Raw genomic sequence first — 23,087 nt, forward strand, 5'->3', positions numbered from 1 at the left:
TTTGTAGAAATCAGTCAGAAACAGACGGTGTAATGACAAATGTATTTATTAGTCAGAACAGCAAAAAGAAGGCATTTGATAAAACAGTGTAAAGTAGATGCTATGAGTTCTTCCTCCACCAGATGGAGATGTTGGTCAAGAGTGAGCAGTTGTGTTGTAACACTAAAGGGAACAATAGAGCACCAAACCAGCAGTAAACAACATAAACCACAAACCATGGCACAGGACAGATTAAGGCAAAGTGCAGAGGTATGACGAGTAAGTACGGCTCTTAATGAAGGACTTCACATTCTTCTATCCTGTTTGATGGGGGATAAAAAGAAACATGGGCGTAAGTCACATTCTGCAGCCAGTCTTAGATTTGATGGGAAACAGGTTTACCTGGAAGTGAGATGCGTTCAATGACCCCAAAGCCAACATCTCTACAGACCACTGGAGGGAGGAAGAACAATGATTATTTAATAATTAATAAGAGGCGTCAGAGTTGTAAAGACGCATGCAAACGTTCCGAATCAGCACTACCATTAAGCCCCCGCGTGCCTTGTGGCGTCTGTGCTGGTGAGAAAACATGACAAGGCTAAATAAAGTTGAATGCATGAAACTTAATTCTCAGAGGGATTTACTTAAGACTGGAACACAGAACTAAAGACAAGGGCTCAAATTATTATTGCACCCAGATGAGTCTTAAGTGTCCTTGGATGACAAGCAGTGATTGGATTGCAAGCTTGGTAGCTTTTGATGGCCATGCCTGTCAGCCTCACCTGCATTTTAATCAGTAATTACCATAGGGGATTCTCCAGCATTTCTTAATTAAATTGGACCAAATGCAATTAAAAACTACACTCTCATTCCTTTAAGAGGACTCTGTGGAGCCCTTGTTTGGTTCTCGATGTTGAGAGAATAAGCGCTTGAGTGACCACATCACCGTCCCATCTCTGGCTGATCTGTGCTTGATGATTGCGGTGGTCAAATAAAGTTTGCCGTTTGCATAATAAAGGGCAAGCGGGGCGCTGCGGGCGGAAACTCTGACTGGAACCGAAGGTTAAAGGCTTCGAGAGCCGCTCCGTTATTAAAGCTGCGCTGATGAGAGCTCGAAGCGCGTTAGGAAGCGTTACTGTAGCGCTGAATAAAGCAATGTGTCTTTGCCAAATTCATTTCCACCGACAGATTGCTGGAGTGCTCCTTTCAAACGCTCACCATCTGGAGAAGTCTCCGGCGCTCCAGGAGCCGATCACCACAGACACATCGGCGGCGATTTTCCCATCTGCAGTCGTCATATCATCTTTGGGGTTGTTATTGTAGTTGCCACAGGCGCCGCACACTTTACCGGACAGGCTGCTGCCAATAATAACGTTGACCTCCTGTGAAATTGAGTATGTGACCCGCACGGCAGATGCCTTCTCGATGATCACAGCCCTGTCTGCGACTCTGACAGACAGCTCCGCTGTGACTGTGCTGGGAAGCGACACCTTCCTGCCGTTTACCTTCATTATAGCGAAGAAAGAAACGCATCAGAGGGAAATGTGCCTGTCAACGATCCCGCGGATCCCTCACCCCTCCCGGCGCTTCTTACCCGGGTCTCTTGCTGGCTGTTCACTGAGACGACGGCCTCCTTGAAGAACACGTAGACGGCGGCGACGGCGGGGGGCGTCCCTTTAGCGCAGACCCTGACGTCCAGCACCACGCGGAACCACAGCTCGGACGCGACGTCGCACAGCGCCGCCGCCTCGAACGCCCCCAGCGCTGCTCCCACCGCTCCGGCCATGCCGTCGAAGGAGGTGAACAGGCCGGCCGGGCTGACGCTGCACTGCCCCTGTTGGACGTGGCAGCCGCGGACCCCGTCTCGGACGTTGCACGACTCCCCACGGCCACAGGACAGGCTGTCACACTTGATCAGACCAGAGGCCTGGCACACACACCTGGACGTGCAGTTCTTATCTACAGCTGTCTGTCCCACCTGGAAACACCAAGGTTGCATATAGAAGCAATTAGAATAATAAAGTGTATTTGTTCCATAAGCTGGCTTTATGAGTGAGTGTGTCTCACCGACAGGTATTGACCGTTGTACACACACCCACATCTGTCCAGGGAAACGCACTGGAAGCCGTCAAACACAAAGCCGGCATCACAGCTGCAGCCTTCGAAGCATCTTCCCGAGCAGGGCGTCGGCAGCGTGAAGCTGGCACAGGTCCCAGTGCAGGTGTTGGCGCACAGCTCGTAGTGGCTGTTGGGAGGACAGGACGCAGCTGGAGGAGGGGGGGGGAAGCACACGTTAGCCTCGGTCCACGCGCCGAAGAAACCGAGAAAACAGAGCTGGGCCGCGGCCGCGCGGGTGACTCACGGCAGAAGGAGCCGCTCCTCCACGGGCCGACGGGAGCCCCGGCGCTCTGGCAGGCCAGCGCGTACGCCTGCACGCCGCTGCACAGCGCGTCGCGGCCGCCGTCCGTGGCGCACACGTCGTACACGCAGTGGGCCACGTACGCGGCCGGGTCCACGACGCCGTGGCAGGCCCTGAAGGGCCCGTCGGGGGCGCTGATGACGCCGCACCACTCGGGTTTCGCGTACAGGGCGGCCTTGGCCTGCTCGCACACCGGGCACTGGGCTCCGCACCCCCCGCACACGTACCCCGGAAGGTCCCACACCCACGCCTTCCCGAACTCATCCGCGTTGCTCGCCTGTTTGCCGCCAGGGAGCATGAAGTCGTCGCCGGGCTTCTTGTTGTAGTTGCCGCAGAGGCCACACATCTTGTCCTGGTAGGTGGACGGCACGATCACCTCCACGTAGTAGACGGTGTCGTAGAGGACCGTCAGGCCGAAGGCGGTCTGGACTACTATGTTGCGGCCCTGCTGGGTAACTGTGAGGTCCCCGTCCTCCAGCGAGAGTGGGAGGTTCAGAAGCTCACCGTCCACCTGAACGGAGCGATAGGGGATTTAACCACCCGGTGATTACATGTAGAAGTACACACACACACTGCAGTTCTGGGTGGGCTTCAACTTACAAGGGCTTTCCAGGGCTTGCCCTGCTGGATGTAAATGACATGACCGTAGACCTGCACGCCAACCGACTCCGTCACGGACACTTTCCCGTTTCCATACTTCTCATTCCCCTGGGTCACAGTGAACGGCACCAGCTGGCCATTGTCATCGTTGCAGACCTTAGCCAACACGTAGACGCAGGTGCCCTGGAAGTCGAACCTCTGTCCATCAAAGGAGATGTAGTGGGGGTCACCAGAGGCCACGCACTTGCCCTGGCCCTCGGGGTAGCAGCCCTTCACTCCGTTCTGAACCTTACAGATCTCCCCCGGCCGGCACCTGGCCTTTTCACACGATACGACGCCGTTCTCGCCACAGACGCACTGAGCCACGCACTCGGCTTCGGGGTAGAAGACCTCCCCTTTCTCGTAGTAGCGGCCGTTGTACGAGCAGCCGCAGTCCTTCACGGGCACGCAGGCACGGCCGCTCAGCAGGTAGCCCTCATTGCACTCACAGGCCTCTGCGCAACCCCTGTGGCAACTGTCCCGGGGGGCCAGGCTGGCGCAGGTGGCGGGGCAGGCGGCGGCACACAGCGTGTAATGGCTGTTCTCTGGGCACGCCATCGCTGCGAAGGTGAGGAGGGGAACAAGGCGTAAACATTTCACCATTAAAACGATTAAAGCGAGGGAAAGACTGACACAATGACAAACTCACGACAAAATTTATCTGTTCTCCAAGGCAGAATGGTGACTCCCAGACTCTGACAGGCAGAGACGTACAGGCCCACTGCGTCACAGACTGCCGCCTGGTGACCGTGGTAGTGACAGGCGTCGTACACGCAGTCCTCCATGTACGGCGCTGGGTCCACGCGGCCGTGGCAGCCCCTGAAGGGCCCCGCCTTGTCGACGATGATGCCGCAGTACGCCTGGGCTTCGTAGACCTTCTTCTGGGAGTCTGAGCAGGCCTGGCACCACGCCCCCTGGCAGGCGGCCGAGCAGCCCGGCACCGCGGCGCTTTGCCAGCTCTGCCCCAACTGGGTTCCGTCAGCGGCGCTCTGGCCGTTTGGCATCAGCAGGTCGTCCTGAGCGTTCCCGTTGTAGTTGCCACACAAGCCGCACACGGAGCCCTGGTAGGTGTTGGGCAGGGTGACGGTCACCGTGCTCTGCCAGTCAAAGGTTACCTTGATGCCAGCAGCGGTCTCCACCACAGCCGTCCAGCCACTAACAAACACCGCCACCTCGTTATTGTATTCCAGCGGCAATGAGGCGAGCTGCCCATTAAGCTGGGGAGCAGGAAACAAGAGAGATGCGATATTACTCTGTCCTCGCTAATTTATTACAATGTGCAATTCAATCTTTCTGGGTCCAATTTTGTATTTGCAATTAAATATAGCGCCTAAATGTATGAGGCATGAAAAACAGTATTATGAGTGAAGCCGGGTTTCATTTAAGTACTGCCCTATTTTCCTCTCTCCATCTATCCACATATATATTGAATGTTTAATAGGCATTTGCTACATCCACACCTACCAGGACTCTTCGGGGGTAATCTCTGCTGATGGTCAGGTTGACATTGTATATGGACAAGGTGACAGTCTTTGTGTGTGACACAGCTGCGCTTCCCCGGTTGTCATTCTGCACAGTGACCTTAAACGGCACCAGCCCAGACGTTTGGTTGCACAGTGCCACCAGCTGGTACACACACGTGCCCTGGAAGTCATACCTTCGGCCGTCAAAGGTGCGATAGTGTGGGTCGCCCGAGCCCGTGCACGTGGCGTAGCTGATGGGCTGGCACGCGCGCACGCCGTTCTCCACGGCGCAGCGCTCGTTGGCGGCGCAGGAGGCCTTGCGGCACGTCACCATGCCCAGGGAGGAGTCGCACTCGCACAGGCGGCGGCAGGCGTCGTCGGCCCAGAACGTCTCTCCGGGTTTGTAGTAGCGGCCCTGGTAGGAGCAGCCACAGGTCTTAGCGGGCACACAGACGCCGGCACTGAGGACGTAGCCTGGATCACACACGCAGGCCTCAACACAAACATCGATGCAGATGGGCTTTTGATCGGGGAACGGGCAGGACGGCTGGCATGGGCTGGCGCAGTCTTCATAGTGGCTGTGAGGCTGACAGTTCATCGCTGGATGGAATTCAAAGGCATTAACAAAAGCAGCTAATCTCTGATTGGAATAGAGGAGAGAAGCATTCTGACAAATACTCACGACAGTTAAAGGTCTGCCTCCAGTTGCGGATTATTACTCCTTCCTCGCGACACCGCTTGCTGTAGGTGGCCAGCGCCTGGCACAGCAACTTCTTGTCGCCGTTATTCAAGCACACGTCATACACGCAGCTGTTCATGAAGACCTGGGGGTCCACTTTTCCGTGGCACTGCTGGAACACGCCGTTGGCTTTAGCCGCAATGGCGCCGCAGGAGGCCTGAGTCTCGTAGAGCTTGGCCAGGTTTCCGTCGCAGGTGGGGCAGTTCTTCTCACACGTGTCCCAGCAGGGATAGTTCTTGTCCTGGTCCGGCGTTTGCCAGCTCTTGCACCAGTCTATCACACTGGAGACAGGTTTCCCCGCGGGATTTTGGAGCTCATCACCGACGTTCCCGTTGAAATTACCGCAGAGACCACACACGCTGCCGTAGTAGCTGCTGGGCAGCTTAATGGTTAGCGACCAGTTCCAGTCGTACTGGACAATCAGGCCAAACTTTGTCTGCACCAATGCAGTGCCGCCACTTTGAACCACTGACACTAAACCATCACCTAGTGTTACAGGAAGATTCAGTTGCTCTCCATCCACCTGAAGGAAACAGATCAACAACATACTGTGAGGTAATCTATGTACCTGAAATGTAAAGTATCTTTCACTTTACTGAACTCTTACCATGACTTTACCAATCTGGTTCTTGATGACTGTGATGGAGTAGCCATATACAGAAACCTCCACCTCCCTGACGTAGGAAACTACTGCGGATCCCCGGTTATCATTTCTCTCAGTGATTGTGAATGGCTCCAGACCACCCAGGTCCCCGCAGGTCTTGGAGATGATGTACTTGCAGGTCCCCTGGAAGTCGAAGTTGTACCCGTCGAAGGTGTGGTAGTGGGGGTCGCCCCAGGCCCAGCAGACGCCCGTGTACTGGGGGATGCAGACAGCGTCGCCGTTCTCAACGCGGCACGTCTCCTTGACGCGACAGTTGGCATCTTTGCAAGGGTCTAACACAGAGAGGTACGTCCACAGGAGGATTAGAAATACACAAATTGTTGATGGTTCATTCAGACAGTCAGTTTGAAATAATTAATAGAGAGTCATTGTCTTGCCTGTGTTGTAACACGCCCTGATTCCTTTCCTAACCATGCATTTGGTGTTTTGAGGACAGGTGTACTTTTCACACTGGAGGCCTGTAGCTGAGTTACAGGTGCACTTTGTGCTACAGTCGTCGCCATACACAACATCACCAGGCTGAAGAAAAAAAAGTGAAGCTTTAAATGTAGACAATTGCTAATAAGCGTGGGATTCATCTTTGATTTGCATTGTTGCGGTGTAATGTTAGTGTGTTACTTGCTGAAACCACCGCTGCTGCTTTCTGTATTTCATTTTACCTTATAGGTTCTTCCGTTGCTATAGCAGCCACAGTCCGTCTCCTTAACGCATTTCTGTCCATCGAACAAAAAGCCTGTGTCGCATTCACAGCCCTCTGAGCATCTGGGGCACCGGATTATCTGTGCGAGGCCCGGGCAGGCAGTGGAGCAGACATTGGAACACACCTCATAGTGACTGTTGGCTGGGCATTTCATAGCTGAAACACAGAGGGAACTCGATTTAACAGGAGACTGCAGAGCAAAAGAGAATGGGAAACGAATGAGGATCTCTTTAATTACGGCAAAACGAGGGCGTCCTCCAGATGATGTCGACGCCTGCCAGGTGACAGTGATAGGCGTAGGACGCTACGCTGTCACACAGCACCTTCCCATCGCCGTTGGAGACACAAACATCGAACACGCAGTCCTCAAAGTACGGCTGCGGGGCCACTTTACTGTGGCACGCTGAAAAGGGACCCCGTGGAGCCGTGATGATACCACAATAATCAAGATTTGAAAACACATCCCTGCGAGCCTGGTCACACGTGGGACACTTCGCCCCTTCGCAGCCGTTTTCGCAGGCCACGTTAGGAATGGCGACCTTCCAGGAAGTCCCGAACATGTTGACGTTGCTGGCGAGCTGGTGGTTTGGCATCTGAAAGTCATCATTCTGGTTGCCGTTGAAGTTGCCACACAGGCCACAGACCTTTTCACGGTAATTACCAGGTACTGTGACTGTCACATGGTAAAGCAGGTCATAGGTCACGACCAGCCCAAAATCTGCTGAAATCACATACTGCCTGCCTTCCTGATAGACCAGCACTGCTCCGTTATTAAGACTGAGTGGGAGATAGTTAAACACTCCTTCAACCTGTAATGGCCAAGAAATATATAAAGTATTATATTTTATATATAAAATATAAAATAAGTATATTTAATTTCATGTGTCTGAGGTATTTTTATCATCGTGCTTTGGTTGCTTACCAGGACTCCAAACACGCCGTTCTTCAAGATGAGGTTGAAGCCGTAGACATTCACAGCAACTAGTTTTGTGACGGACACCATTTTGTTGGGTGTCCACGCCACGTTCTCCACCTCCACAGAAAAGGGGATCAGGTGGGTGCCCTCCAGTCCACAGCCCTTGGAGAGCGTGTAGGTGCAGGTGCCCTGGAAGTCGAACGCTCGCCCATCGAAGGAGCGGTAATGGGGGTCGCCGGCGGCCGAGCACACGCCCTTACCCACGGGGTGACACTTCTGGATGCCGTTCTCAACTTTGCACTGCTCATTGGGGCCACAAGAAAACTTCTTGCACACAACCTAGAAAAAAACAAAAGGTTTACAACAATCCAAGAAATCAGATCAATATCAAATTCTTTTCCTTCACTTAGACATAGTAAGATTTAGTACTTGTCCGTTTTGCGTGCAGTTGCACTCCTCCTCACACTGCCCGTTGGGGTAAAACACTTGGCCGATTTGGTAGTAGCGTTCGCGAAAGAAGCAGCCGCACTGAGAAAAGGGGACACACTGGGCTCCGCTGAGGATGAAGCCCTCATCACAGGAGCAACCCTCCTTACACAGTGCTATACAGACTGGAAGCGAAGCTAGAGTCCCACAAGTGGCAGGACAGCCGGAGGCACAAACGTCATAGTGGCTGTTGGCTGGACATTGTATCGCTGTAAACAAGGGACATGTGAGATGTGTTTGTTTTACTTTCCTCTCAATGAAATTGCAAACAAATACATATTTGTAAAAAGATAAATTGCTTCTTTACCACAGAACTGACTGCTTCTCCAGTTGTACACCTTGGCCCCCACAGACTGGCAGGCAGAGGTGTATGCTGCAATAGCCTGACACAGTATGTCCTTCCTGCCATTGTACAGGCAAACGTCATACACGCAGTTTTCGAAGTAGCCGGTTGGGTCCACCTTAGCATGGCAGTCACGGAAGGGCCCTTTGGGGTCCCTCAGAACGCCACAGAAATCGTTCTTTTCATACTGAACCTTCTGGTTGATGTCACAGTCAGGACACACCCCCTTGCAGCCTCCGACACATCCTGGGATCTCAGCCACTTTCCAGCTGTTCCCAAAGTCGGTCGCTGAGACGGGCTTGTCCCCGTTCTTCGGAATCAGGTCATCCTGAGCTTTGCTGTTGTAGTTGCCGCACAGGCCGCACACAGCTCCCATGTAGTTGCTTGGCAGAGTTACGAACACAGCACTCTCCCAGTTGAACATGACTTTGAGGTCGAAGTCTGTGGTGACGACAGCATACAAGCCACTCTTATACACAGACACCTTGCCGTCAGCAAGGGTGACTGGGAGGTTGACCAGCTCATCATTCACCTGCAGAAAAACACACCCAACTTATAAAGACTTAATTTACTTCTCACAAACCTTTAAGAACACGGTTTACTTCTTACCAGGATCAGGCCTTGGTATGTCTTGGTAATGACAATGCTGAGGGAATAGACCCTGATCTCTACTAACTTGGTGAAGGAAACCACCTTGCTGCCCCGGAAATCGTTCTGCACAAGGACTTCAAAGGGCACAAGGTCTGGGTTCTTGGAGCAGAGGGCCACTAGTTGGTACACACAGGTGCCCTGATAGTCAAACCTTGTGTTGTCAAATGTCAAGTAATGGGGGTCCCCTGTAGCCTGGCAGGTGCTGTAGGACACCGCTTGGCACTTCCGTATGCCTGCCACCACCTGACACTTCTGCCCATTCCCACAGGTTTTATCCTTACACACTAGGCTTCCAGTCAAACCAATGCACGTGCACCATTTCTGGCAGTTCTGGTCAGCCCAGAATGACTCCCCGGGGGGAATGTACCCACCCTCATACCTACACCCACACTGAGTGGCGTACACACACTGGCCCCCGCTCAAAACAAAGCCTGGGTTACAGGTGCAGGTTTCCACACAGGGGAATTTGCATTTGGTGGGAGCGGTAGGATCAGCGCAAGTGGCGGGGCAGGCGCTGCCACAGAGCTCATAGTGGCTGTTGGCTGGACATTTAGAAGCTATAGAAAAAGATAGAGAATAGATTGTGGTCAATACATCAAACAGCAAACAAACGTTTAGCAATTAAGTGACTATTTTAGCCAACATTACTCACGACACTGTGCAAGACCCCTCCATTCTTGGACCTGGATCCCAGCAAGCTGACACGCATCAGTGTATGCCTCTAGTGCCCTGCAAAGGAATTGTCGAAGGCCTCCCCCCATGCATAAGTCATATTTACAGTTTTCCAGGTAGACTTGTGGGCTGATGGTAGCGTGACACTTGCTGAACGGCCCGTTTATTAGAGTGATGAGCCCACAAAAAGTGTTACCTTCCCAAATTTTGCTGTCTACACAATGTTCACATTCACCCACACAGTCATCTCTACACAGTTCATCTTTCACCAGCCCCGGCACTTTCCAGCTGCTCCCAAAGGCCACAGCCCCATCAGCCTGGGTGCCAGAGGGTGTGGTGAAATCATCACTGGGGTTTCCGTTGAAGTTGCCGCAGAGGCCACAAGTCTTGCCTGCGTAAGTGCCGGACAGAGTGACCACAAGGGAGTGTTCCCAGTCATAACGAACAGTCAGACCGATGTCAGTATCGATAACAGCAGAGCGACCGCTTTGAAACACGAGCAGTTTGTTGCTGTTTAAGGCTATAGGCAACCTCCACAAAGTGTTGTCAATCTAGAAGAAGGAAAAAAACAAAAGCAGTTTGTCAGTTAAAAACTAAAAATAATAATTTAAGTAAGAATAATATTTAGAATGATTTTTAAGCCTTACCCTGACTTGACCTATCTCAGAACGGACTATGGTGATGGTGACACCGTACACCTTCACTATGACGAGGGCTACGTAAGACACTTTGAGGCTTCCTCTGTTCTCATTCTGGGTCAGGACCTCAAAGGCTGGAAGACTGTTGTCCTTTTCACAGTTTTTAGCAAACACATATGTGCATGTACCCATGAAGTTGTAGTTTCGTCCATCAAACGTGTGGTAGTGGGGATCTCCCATGGCCCAGCAGGTGCCCGGCTGGCTAACTGGCTTGGGGACACAGGAGGGGTACCCATCCTTCATCTCACACACCTCATTGGCACTGCAGGTGATATCGCTGCACGACAAAGATCCACTTCCTGCAGAACCACATGAATCAGTTAAGCATTATATTTTTTTTATCTTGCTATCATTATACATTATCTGATTTTTACCTGGCTTTATACATTGTGCTGGAGCCCCGTAGCCATTCATCTGACTGAATCCAATGCTGTAAACAGCAAAGGGAGAACCAGAGCTGGACACGGTCAGCCTGTTGCGGCCAGGTGCGTGACGGTACGGCATTGCCGCCCAGGAGAAATCAGATCCTGGGACCTGTGCCCACTGAACATTACCGGGCAGGTTTGCCCCATCAGCGCGCAGTGTTGCTATGGTACTGGTCTGTGCCACAAGGAGGGCTTGGTTATCAAAGCCATCTAGAGCCTCTAGGGAGTAAGATGAGCAGAAGCGGTCTGTGGGCAGGATGGTCATCAGGAAAGGGTCGTACGACTGGACTAATCCTTGTGTGACGCCGTTAAACAAGAAGAGGACCTGGATGCCCTGATTGGATTTGATGGACAGTATATCAGGATAACGCAAGCGGAGCTCCACTGACTGACCTCTGGAAAAAGTCAGAACACTTTTACTGTTGCCATTCTGGACATTGACTGTGGTGGACTGGGAGGCCTGGATGTAAACACTGTCATATTGCTTCTGCAATCTGATGGGAGGCACGATGAAGGTGGTTCCCCAGCTGCTCACTGGCAGTAGCTGCTCATAAACATGGTTACATTTTGAGAATTGCCAGGTGCAACTGTGACCTGTGAACACAGCAACAGGACGCTGGGAGGCCACTCTGGAGCCCGAGAGGTCAGCTATGCTCTGGAGCTGGACACTTTCATAAGGCTGGAGATCTATTACCATCTGACTGTCAGGCCCATAGATGCGACCTTGAAACAGGATTGGACCTTTGGGGGTGATTTCTATTTTGTTGGTGTCTTTTCCATTTGCCACTGCAAACTCTTTGAAGGAGCCAAGTGGTGATCCAGCAGGTGTAAAGATGAAATACTCTGTACCCCAGTCAGTGGTCGGATACACCGGAGAGGTATCGGTAGTGTACAGCTTGTTGCTGAGGGAGGTCACAGTCACATCTGCTGAGGCTTCGATGCGCACTGTGTTGGGAGACCTCTGGCTGCCATAGATTTCAACAGTAGTGGGTAGAGAAACCGTCACGGCTTGTCCAGCATTTACAGTTAGGTCTTGTCTAAACTTTAGAGGAGGAACCTGCACTGTTACTTTGGCGCTGGCCTGAACGGCAGCAATGGAGAGCTGAAAGCGAGGACTGTCGTAGTTCGCGGCATAATTCTGCATGAATGACATGGCAAACTCCCTCCCTGCCCATCCAGCACTAGACGGACCTGAGAGAGGAGAGAGAGCAACGGAGCAGAAAAAAGATGGGTTGATTGTCAGGTTAAGTGAAACAAGGTAGGCAGATACTGTACTGTGTCGCTGCAATAAGGTAAAACAAGTGAGCAATACAAAACATTGATTGAGCTTTTGTATACAAAGAACCAATGACACTAAAGACATATTGACGGAAAAACACTTTTATTTCCACTTAAAAGCAGCAATGACTCCAGCTCTATAATGCATGAATTGTTTTTTTCTTGATAAACATTTAGAAAGAGATAGACGAAAAACAGTCACTTGACTGGTTTTCAGCAGATCTCCATTTTTGACTTTCACAGACAGTATAATTGGATAATAGAAATATGATCAATATCTGTGCTTTTGTGTTTTACAAAAACAATTTTTAATAAAAGGCAAGACCTAGGGAACTTAGATGGCAGACCCGTATTAAATATTCAGTATAACAGTTCCAACTCGATGGCAGCCATTCCCAATAAAAGCAAATTTACATTTAGATGTCTAGTCCTTTGTGCATGATTCACCTGTTAACATTCGGCTTCAACACCTGATATGACAGCACAACAAGGCACTCAGCTTATAATTTGGGTAAATAGCTGTAAACTGAGCGATGCTCGGCTTCGTGCCTGGCCAGATTTCTGATTTTATAAGGGTTGAGGAATGTTAATGTTACTGTGTTGTAATGTTATTAACTAATTAACTAGGTTAAGCAAATTACTTTGTCTTTGTATTTATTAGTAGTTGTCAAATAACCAACTTATGGTATTTTAAACACGAATGATGGTCATCCTTAATTGAATTAATTTTATTGCTGTGTTCAAATCAACACAGCTTAAAACCACAACTGGAACAAGCATGAATTTATAATATCATATTAAAATAACATGAAATCATGTCCTACTTGTCTAAAATGATCCGCTATGAGAGAATCTACTTACAGAAGAATAAGGCCCCCACAGCCCAAAGCAGTAACAGAGGACCCATGACTGAAACACAATTTAAATTCAACACATTAAAACATGTTTTGTTAGTAGTATAAACGACTCAATCTGACCAATCAGTCAACAAAGATCTCATAATGAACACTTACCTGCTAAGAGGAAGGTATGATCCCATTTCTCATTTCCATCTCTTTATATAGTCTGATAAGCCGCAGACAGAACCAATCAAATTGTTAAATCCCAACAGGACTTCACAAGAAAAATACTCTTCCTCTAAAACAAATTAAGGCAGAACTTGGATTGACTTGGTTCACTGCCAAGGTCCTGCTGTATGTTTACATAGATACTATATAAGGCGCAACAACAACTACATGTCTGAGATGAATAATATTTTACTTTACAACACACCCAATGACATCCTGTCATTTATAATATTCCCACGAAGCTCCCTAGAAAACCACCAGGAACCATTTATTATAGTATAAAGATAAAAGGTTATAGCTATGGGAAATAATACATTTTTATTTAAGGAAGCATAATTTGCATCAGCCTTTTCTAGGAACATTTTCTGCTTTAATGTACAATATTTAATAAATGCAAAAGCATTTCCACTAACTGTACTTAATTATTTAATTAGCTTTCAGTTGTGCTTACTCAACATGACCCTGTGTTTTACTGGTATCAGCGAATGCTTTTAGTGCTTTTAAATGTATAGCATAGTGCAGATTTAGGTCAAAATGATAATTCGCCCACATTCAGATGTATTGCAAATACTGGCGTAACCAAACAATATTATCCATTTTAGAGTGGGCAAGGCAAGAATGTGATAAGAGCAAAATCCCAGCCTATCTTTAAAGTTACCTAAGACACTCACACACCTGGACTGATAATAAGACTTGATGTACTTTACTTAGACTAACCTTTAACATTATTTCACCTCTCAGTTTCTCATTGACCCCTCATTACTCACAACCTGGGAATTTGCCGCGCTAAAATCATTTTTGTACATGTTTTTACTGCGTCCTTCGATTCACTGCTTGTCTATGTACAGATGTGTTTCTTGCAAAGCTTGCATAATGGGTGTATTACTTCATCATTTAAATCTTAATTAAACGAACATTTTATGTGACTGGCAGTTGCTAAATGGCCAGTTTATTTTGGTTTTGTGTTTCAACTAAAATAAATAGCATATACTGGAAGCTGTAAAAGCAAATATAACTTGGCCATCAAATGTTTGCATTAGATACTTTTTTAAACGCCAATTAAAACACAAACATTTGATGTTCTGTTAACGGTGTCATGTGCTCAGGGGCCCTTGGGCAGGGCTACAAAATGCCCGTTTTACTGGTTTATACTGTGGATTTAGATAAAGGTGTGGCCTCATTTTGTTGGATTGCAGTCAGCGCTGACCACACATGACCTTATTTCATAACAGCATAGGTTAACTGATAAGCTGCTGCTGATATATGGAATGTCCTAAAAACTATTCATAAATACATATTACATAAAATAAGTCATATATAACATATATATACACTCTATTCTCACCCTCCGCGGGTGGTCTTATCCACTTTCCAAGCTCGGGTCCTCTACCAGAGGCCAGGGAGCTTGAGGGTTCTGCGCAGTATCCTTGCTGTTCCTAGGACTGCACTTTTCTGGACTGAGATTTTGGATGTTTTTCCAGGGATCTGTCGTAGCCACTCCTCCAGTTTGGGGGGTCACAGCCCCTAGTGCTCCGATCACCACAGGCACCACTGTGGCCTTCACCTTGTGTGACAAGTGTTCTCTCTCCATGATTCTATTGGTTTTTCTTCACCCTGGCAGCCGCCCTGCAAATGTAGTAAAAACTAATCAAAATACAACAGTGCACACTGTCTTTTGGAAGTGAGAGGTGCCATTTAGGGAAGGGCCGACAGCCCTGTTTATAGGGTTGGAAGGCAAGTTGGAAATATTGCTCACATTCTCAGTCTCCTGCTACAAGTGCTGCAAGTGGCTGAATTAAAGTCTCTAATGAACTCAAATGAAACATGCGGCATTCAGTTTCCAGCCTAATATTTTACTGCATTTTCCAAATTAAAACCTTGCTTTACCACAGCTGGTGGCATTTGTCCAATAGTCCATCACTCCAGCCCACGGCCCATCACTTTGCAGCTCTGCTCTTCGCCAATGCTAAACCTACAGTATTAGTTAATTTCTGTGCAAATACTGAATTGTGACATGCGTAGGTGTTGAGTAGCTTTACGGGTAGTGATGTGGACTTAAAACAGTTACAGTAAGTTCTATTTGGATTAGATTGATGTGGACCGTGTCAGTGGGTGTGGATCTGAACAATATTAGCTGAGTTAGCCCCCCCACCCCGACCACTTCTGGTGACTAAAACATTTCCCTTTAGATGATTTTGATGTGTGTGTGGTCCAATAATAACAGCAACCACACTATGCAAAATGTGCAAACAAATAACACATGAAACCATCATTATACTGTAATAATTTCTGTGATCGCTCTGTTAATGGAACGTTGCAACAGGTGAGTCATTGCCGCTAAACTGCTTAATGCCACAATCATTTTTTAAATGTCTTGCATTACACCGCTGCTGAGCACATATCTAATTCCTACAACCGTCCATTATTCTTTGACAGCTTCCAGCTCCCTTAGAGGCTAAGGTGCTTCCTGAACCGTTAAATTCTCTTTATTTGGATCTATTATCATTTTTAGAGGGTAAATAAGTTTCATTTCAGACCAAACTGCATGTTCAATATAAGTTACTTCACTGCTTTGTTCCTCACAACTAAACACAGAAAAATTGAATTTACTGTAAAATAGATTAAAAAGCTATTTTTCCTTTTGAAGTAACCTTTAGTGATGAATGAACCTTTAGTAATAAACAGCTACTAATTTGCCCTTTATTTACTTTAGATGTGGCTGTGCATCCTGCTACTCCAGACTTCTACTGCTTTTTCTAATCAATTTTTATTCTTATAATGTAATAGATTATTGGTGTGTGTGTGTGTGTGTGTGTGTGTGTGTGTGTGTGTGTGTGTGTGTGTGTGTGTGTGTGTGTGTGTGCGTGTGTGCGTGTTTGTGTGTGTGTGCGTGTGTTCCTTCCATCCTGCATGCACAGTAGCTGGTACATGGTGCAGGTACTGTCATTAAAAAGCGGCTGGTGGAGGGCTTCCTCATAATCCATGACAGTTCTCTGGACACAGCGAGAAGCCGTCCCTGGCACAGGGGCTGCTGTGGCTGAAAGCAGGACACCGATGAACTATAATAACTCATGCAGAAGTCAGTCTTCAGCATTATGTTTTACTGCATTTACTCAAATAAAACCTTTACTTTAATTAAACTTTAATTTATACCAAGCTGTTCCACAGCCAGTGGCATTTGTCCAGGAGTCGGTCATTACTCTAGCCTCATTATTTCATTGTTTCCTCACAGGCCCACAGTGCACCACATGGGCTCCGGTGCTGTCCCTCTGCAGTACAATGGCTTTTAATGCAAAAAATAGTATTTCTGTGCAAATATTAAATAGTGGCAGGAGGATAATGGTTGTCTCGCCGACTGGGGGAGAAAGCCCCAGTACGGGTTGCCGCTGTGCCACTGATCTTCCACAAACTCAACATTCTGATCGAAAAATCCTCATCAAAGAGTCCAAGAACTGACTTTTTCCCAATATACAGTAAAATTGTTCTGCATCTGGGAAATAAAAATCAATACATCTAACAGTATGAGTATGTGTTTTTAGAGTCTACTTTAAAATAAATGCAAAAGTTGCAGAATCATTACATTAGCTATTATCACTGCAATTTTTCACAAATAAATGTTCTACTGTATGGCAGGTAGAGCTGCCCAGTGCATCAGGGTGTAGTTCAATGGGCCAGTGACAGACAAGTTTGCCACTTGAGGTTTAAGATAACAACCTTGAACACCAACAATCCTCAACACTGAGACCACTCATGTGTCCACAAGCATGACATCAATACCTCTGTTGACACTTCCTGTCCAGCCTCGAGGTGTTCCTGACGGTTAAATCAGCCAAACTTTCCTGGATAGACACAGAGGCTGCCAGTCTGAACTACACCTGCTTCACAGAGATAGTTCTCTCCAGAGTTTGGAGGCATCTCCTCTGTAGCATCCTGCCAGTTGTGGCAGAGGTGAACCGAAGCAGGGCCCATGTTGTAACTGATCCTGGAGAGACAGGACGGGTAGAAATGAAATGCACAGACACATCAGTCAAGAAGGGCGTAAAGACAGGATATGGTTGTAGAGGTTAGGGTTGACCGGTGATGCATTAGTACCATCTAGTGGTCCAACAGCGGTTGAATGATTATGACCTCAATACCAATATGACTCACATCACTTTGTATTATTTTAAGTTAAAGCTAACACTAGGTTCAACAGAATTATGTATATATAACATGTATGTAATAATATTATTTAAATATATATTTATTTTTTATTATCAGCAACAATATGCGTACAGTAAACATAAACAGCTGAACAGTCATCTACAAACCCTGTTTCATTTAGTGCACACTGATGTTAAACTCCCAATCATGTGGACAGAACAATTCTGTTTGATGAATTCAGCGCATTTGCACAAGCAGCAGAATCTGGGACTCCTCCAGTCGTAAACTGTAGCCCAGTGGGAAAGGCAGACAGGGAGTGACACTGCCGAGGATGGAGACCTCCATGAAGACACAGGTCACTGACGCAGCACTTATAAAAGCTGGAGGGATCCACTTTGCCATGACTGTGTCTGAATGGTCCGTTAACTCCCAGAATCTTCCCCCAAGCCTTCAGGTCAGCGAAGGAGGCCAGGCGTTCAATATTTGGAAGGGTTCTGTATAGAGAGCTCTCCTCCCACCCAGGATTCTGGCCATTTAGACGCTGTTGTGCATAACACACTCAGCAGCAACTTTTCTAAGTGACCCCAGACTAAGACTGTATGGCTGGGTCCTCTGTGAGGTCAATCCTTGTGTGTGGAGGTGTAAGTGAAGCCACAAAGCTGAAGCGATCGTGATCGTGCATGCTCCTCTTGACACCCTCGACCTGAAGGGGGCGCCAAATCTGCATTTTCAAGCATTTAGCATTGAGCAATACTTTCAATGTAATCTGTGTGTGACATCTCTCTCTGCTTGTTTCTGTCCACACATGCCCGTTAACCTACTGTGACAAATGACGTATGTTACAAAAGGGCCAGTATGGGCCACTCAACCACTGCAAACCTACAGCTGACTACCAGGACATTCCCGCTTATAAATTTGGCATGTTTAAATTAAATAGAAAACTACACATACGGAAAATAATATAGTTTAGGTCGGAGTATGGCCACGTAGAGAGTAAAGGGTGCAGCACCTTCTGCTGTTTGATTCTAGCAATCTTATTTTATAAATTTGTTACCTAAAATTTAAAACGTCTGCCAAATCGAGACATAATTAATTGGTTACTGGTGTCTTATTTTTCCTCAAGATAAGCTTTCACATATGAATACAGTGAAATCCTTAAAAAAATCCCCCTAAACACAACTGTTTTAATTAGCTCCAATGCCTGCAACATGTTTTCAACAACAGCTGCTGCTTTGGAACACTGTACACGGTGGCAGGAAATGTACGAGCCGAGGTGTACTATAGAAAGATAATTTGGGGAAACTCCTTGGTTTTGTGGAGACCTTTCACCTGCTTGCTGGCAGGACTCCTTCAACAAACAATGTGACTGTCTTTCTTGTCTCCTCCTGCTGAGTCTGAAGCAGCTCCTTGCAGTTTTATTTCCTCATTCACACAGTTTACATCAAAGTGCATTATGGTGTTCATTAATTTATGTTGGGAGAAGACGATTCCAGCTGGAAAACTTTACACTTGATTTTACAAAGGGGTTCTTGTTGTCTTTAGGCTACTGAGCTATTACTGATGGTGGACAGCATGGCACATGTTCAATGCTGTCCATGATCAATGGGTGTCAGAGAACCCAGTGCTGCACAGGTTGTCAGTATATTAAATTACGGTATATAAGTAAAGAACTTGAGTAAACAGCACTAAATAAACAGTTACAACTAACAAAGACTGTTTCCCCTCCAAAACTGGAGCTTTCATCTCTCACTGTTTTTATAGATTAAGTGGCATTGTCACACATCCACTCCACTTGATAACAAAATAGTGATTGTGCTCTTTATTTATCCATTCCCATGGTGAATGGCAGTGGCATCAGCGCTCCACTGATGATGGCTTTTTTTAATTAATCATGCACACACTTAACTCAGAGTGAAACACTTAGAGATGATTGAAGTGGCTCCGATCCGCTCTCCTGGAACCAAATCCTCAGTTTCCTATCTCAGGTTAATCAACTCCCTTACAGTTATAGTTAGATACAGTTGGAGACACCAGGCAAACAGAGAAAATGAGTTCACGCTTAAATATTCTCTAGCCATGGATGATTCTGGATGGCATTGAAAGTGTAGTAAATGTCACAGGCTGCATAGGAAAATGTGGGAGTATTAAACATGCATTATAACTTGTGAGTGACAAGTAGTGTAATGACGCCAAAAACCCTAAGGCAAACAGAGGACTTAAGCAAATAACAGAACAGAGACGCTGAAACTGATAAGAGGTTCACCACAGTGGTACAAGACTGAAGCTTTTGTACTGTGCACAAGTCATGCAAACAGTCATGGTAGAGAAAATCTGATGATTTGGGATGTGTTATGCATGGTGCATGTCCCTAAACAACAGCTGTGCAATGAGGAGCTGTCACCCGACCTCACCGAACCAGCTCGGCCTACCTTTCCTTGAACAGCCCCAGGTACAGTTCAGGGTGCAGCCCTCTGCCTTGGGGCCAGGGCGGCCGGGGAGGAGCCGTTACAAATCTGAGTGTCCCTCATCTCTCGGTATCTTCTCAATCTGCAGAAAACACTGAGTCACTGCTCATGTGAGTTACACAACTGTCCTCTAAACAGTGTGCAAATAAACAGTTCAGAATAACAAAGGCCTAGAACTTTGTAATTAGTCATGTATAAGGCCTCTGAGTCATGTTATTAACCGTGCATAGAATAACGAAAGCCTGTCACTTGCCTAATTGCACCAACATGTTTATGACTGAACCTGCTGCAGATGTGTCACAATATCACACCCTTAGTAAACCTACTGATCTGACCAGCTGTTGTCACCCTGGTAGAAGCTCTCATCAGTATTGTAGCAAACACCACTAGAAATGCAGTCACATTCAGTGTTGCTCACAATGGAAAAACCCAGCTTTGCAAAAAAGCGGTTATTTATTAGGGGGCTTGGTTTTCCAGGCAATCAGACAGTCGTACTGACACAGCTGATAGTCACCGTGTCATGCAAAATTAATCTAAGGAAGCCACACGCAGACGATTCCAGGATATTTTCCAGCCTTGTCGACATTTACAATGAAAGACACTAAGAGTTCAGATTTCAGACGATAGCTTGCACTTCCTGATAGAACAACATAGAACACAGAATCTGACACATGGGAGTTTGGTTAACATAACAAGGGTCATGATCAGAGTGTTGTTAATCTCCACGATGGCCTGCATGTCCAATGACCTGAGAAAGATTTTTCTAATTGTCAGATACTATAACATTATTTCAAAGTTCCTACAGGCTGCAAAAATTACCAAACCCCTCTTAGTATTAAAACATCAGAGTTGTACAGCAGATCTCAATGCTAAAGCAAGTCTCTTAACAACGTGGAGAGTCTAATTGTGTACTGGTTTCATGAAAAAAAAGTCTTGGTTTGGAGCTCACAGTGCACACAAGCCACTGCCACCGCATTCCTCACTCAGCACAAGAGTCTGCGTCAGCCTTCACCAAACACCAGAGGTTACATTTACAGTCTGGAGCTCTAATCAATGTCATCAGAGCCAACGATGCCAGGCCAAAGGAAGTGCCTACGATAACACTGGAGCCACTTGAATTAAAGTTCTGTGACCCATTTCTTAGGTTAAAGGTACATGTTTCTTCTAAAGCTGCCAATCAGCAAGTTTAAGTTCACAAAAATAATTAGACAAGACCACACAAAATGACACAGTGAAACTTAAACGCTAAAGGTTCAGTAGTGTCTACAGTCTACTATAGTCTGATCCAATTATGGAGCTATTCATTCACACAATCAGGCATTGCTGTTCCTGTACCATTAGTCATGTGTTGTGTTGGCAAAATGAAAGTTCACAGAGGTTTGTTTTTGTTATCCACTCTGACAATACTGCCATGATAATTAGTTTTTTTTTTCTAAATACATGTGCATGAAGCTTACATTAAAAAGATTAAAATACGTATTATTCTAAATGCACAGAATTGAGTAATGAACAACTTGGGACTTTGTGTCTTTTAATTCCCATGCTTATTCGATTATGGACCAGGAAGCAAACACCAATTCAATAAATGTAAAAAGAAGCCAAAAACACAAACGTTGGCAAAAAGCAGAGAATTCGTAACACTGAATATATGCGTTACAACAGATTACCTAAATAACCAACAATTAATCATACAGTTATTTAAAGGCTGCAGTTGGACTGCAGTTGTCTTCTGTGATACTAAAAACAGCTTCCTGTGTAAAACAGCTGTTATTATGCAGAGATAGGCAAAGTTGGACTTTTAACATCCTGGTTATGCATTTCCTCATCTGATATTTTCCTGCCACCAACACGAGAAATGTTCCTGTCCCTGCCAACGGAAAATTGAAATTCATTTTTCACAAAGAGAGATGATGTCACAATGATGTCACCCAAACTCAGTGGGAGGCCGGTTTCAGTTCAAACCCACACGTTCTCCAAGAGGCTAGAGTTGCTCTCAAGTTGTTTGTTGACACTACAGGTGCACTGAAAGAAAAATGGCCACTTGCGCACGGAGAGTGCAATAAACATGCGCAAAGGCTGAACAACAACACAACGAACAAAGACACGACACAGACAACAGTTTAGTTTATGACCGTAAACACTCGGTAAACACTGGAGCGATCCTATCTACAGCACTCACTGACACTGAGAAAGTGTCTCAGTGTGCACAGTACTTGTGTAAGAGCGATAAGGACGGCGGTGTCGGATTTCAACAAGCTCAGCAGCCAATGAAGAACAAAGATCCTAGCACCTGACTGAGTGCACCTGTATTAACGTGCACACACACACCAGCAGTTTCCATGATAACAAGGAACTTGACGTGGGAGTAGTAACATACCAGCAGAGAGTAGAAAACAGCCCTGAACAGCACATCACTTAAATGTAAGTTTACCTTTCGTGGCTATATTGTAATATCTTACAAACAGAAGTTTGTATTATATGGATTGTCATTGCAGAATAGAGCAAAAGACAATATGACGCAAACCCAAAGGGCATATTTTAGGTCAGTACAACATTGCTGCACTAATGTGCAAAGAGCAAACTCCTTGTGCTTCTTCTACTTTTAATATACTGCAAAGAATGTTTATTAAGACCAATTACTGACTAATTCTCTGTAACAGTGCAAAGATTAGCAGCCTTTGTAGTTTCATGGACCAAGACATTGCCGCACCCGTTCATCACTCACAACTAGACCAACAGAGTTTCTTTAAGGCAGACAGCAGAACTGTTGAGACTTGAGTCATGCAGGTGAGGGAGGTAAACGCAAACATAAAGCCTGTGTGGATAAAACATGCTGGGAAATGAGAATGTTGCTGTCTGTGCAAATGATCTCACCAAGTGGCGTCTGAATTCAGCTCTCGGCACGAGCAGCGGCCTTTTAGCGGAGCGCACCTGAGCAGAAATGAGAAATAAAATATGAAATATTCAGAAGAATAGAGCAACACCGGGCCGCAAACGCAGCAAGGAAAGGTCAATTAGTTTACGTGTTTTTACGTCAATGTGGCGGGAGTTGCTAGGTTATCTTCGCCATGACAACGTCTCGTGGCACCAGGTCAGCTTCTGCGCCAGATGCCACCACAGTTACAGTAGGGCCGCATTCATGACGTAGCGGTTTACAGCGTCTCAGCCCAGCTGTTCACAGGAAGCTGTTGTGACAGAGGTTTTTTGAGAAACGCGGGGGTGCTTTCCGCGTTAGTATATGAAAAAAAACAACTGTGACGAGGGCCGGCGCAGCGAAGAATGAGGTGGCCGTGAATCCCCGCGGAGCGCGGCAGAGCAGACGCTGCCCTCGCGCCTTCCT

At 46.9% G+C, this 23,087-nt stretch overlaps 1 protein-coding gene across 4 annotated transcripts; it reads right to left on the bottom strand.

Moving 5' to 3' along the window:
• Positions 1-30: 30 nt before the first annotated feature.
• Positions 31-23,032, bottom strand: LOC114843461 (IgGFc-binding protein). 4 transcript variants are annotated; one of them, XM_055503185.1, is made up of 28 exons: positions 22,781-23,032; positions 22,622-22,678; positions 19,712-19,829; positions 16,917-17,121; positions 14,485-16,176; positions 13,086-13,209; positions 12,934-12,981; positions 10,744-11,985; positions 10,319-10,668; positions 9,652-10,222; positions 8,958-9,556; positions 8,313-8,880; positions 7,949-8,214; positions 7,526-7,858; positions 6,842-7,412; positions 6,563-6,759; positions 6,281-6,422; positions 5,847-6,175; positions 5,183-5,762; positions 4,502-5,100; positions 3,687-4,254; positions 2,999-3,597; positions 2,342-2,909; positions 2,047-2,246; positions 1,574-1,957; positions 1,198-1,484; positions 382-432; positions 31-299 (listed from the first exon to the last, which is right to left on the bottom strand). In XM_055503185.1, exons 7-27 carry the CDS (start codon positions 12,977-12,979, stop codon positions 423-425), a joined length of 9,009 nt encoding a protein of 3,002 aa, XP_055359160.1. In that variant the 5' UTR covers positions 12,980-12,981; positions 13,086-13,209; positions 14,485-16,176; positions 16,917-17,121; positions 19,712-19,829; positions 22,622-22,678; positions 22,781-23,032; the 3' UTR covers positions 31-299; positions 382-422. The 4 variants fall into 4 exon arrangements, with proteins under 4 accessions (XP_055359160.1, XP_040923803.1, XP_055359158.1 ...); XM_041067869.2 differs by having other exon boundaries at positions 14,485-14,765; positions 22,622-23,032; XM_055503183.1 differs by having other exon boundaries at positions 22,622-23,032.
• Between the last annotated feature and the right edge of the window lie 55 nt (positions 23,033-23,087).

Source organism: Betta splendens, chromosome 16 (assembly GCF_900634795.4).
Source record: "Betta splendens chromosome 16, fBetSpl5.4, whole genome shotgun sequence".
NCBI classification, from domain to species: domain Eukaryota; kingdom Metazoa; phylum Chordata; class Actinopteri; order Anabantiformes; family Osphronemidae; genus Betta; species Betta splendens.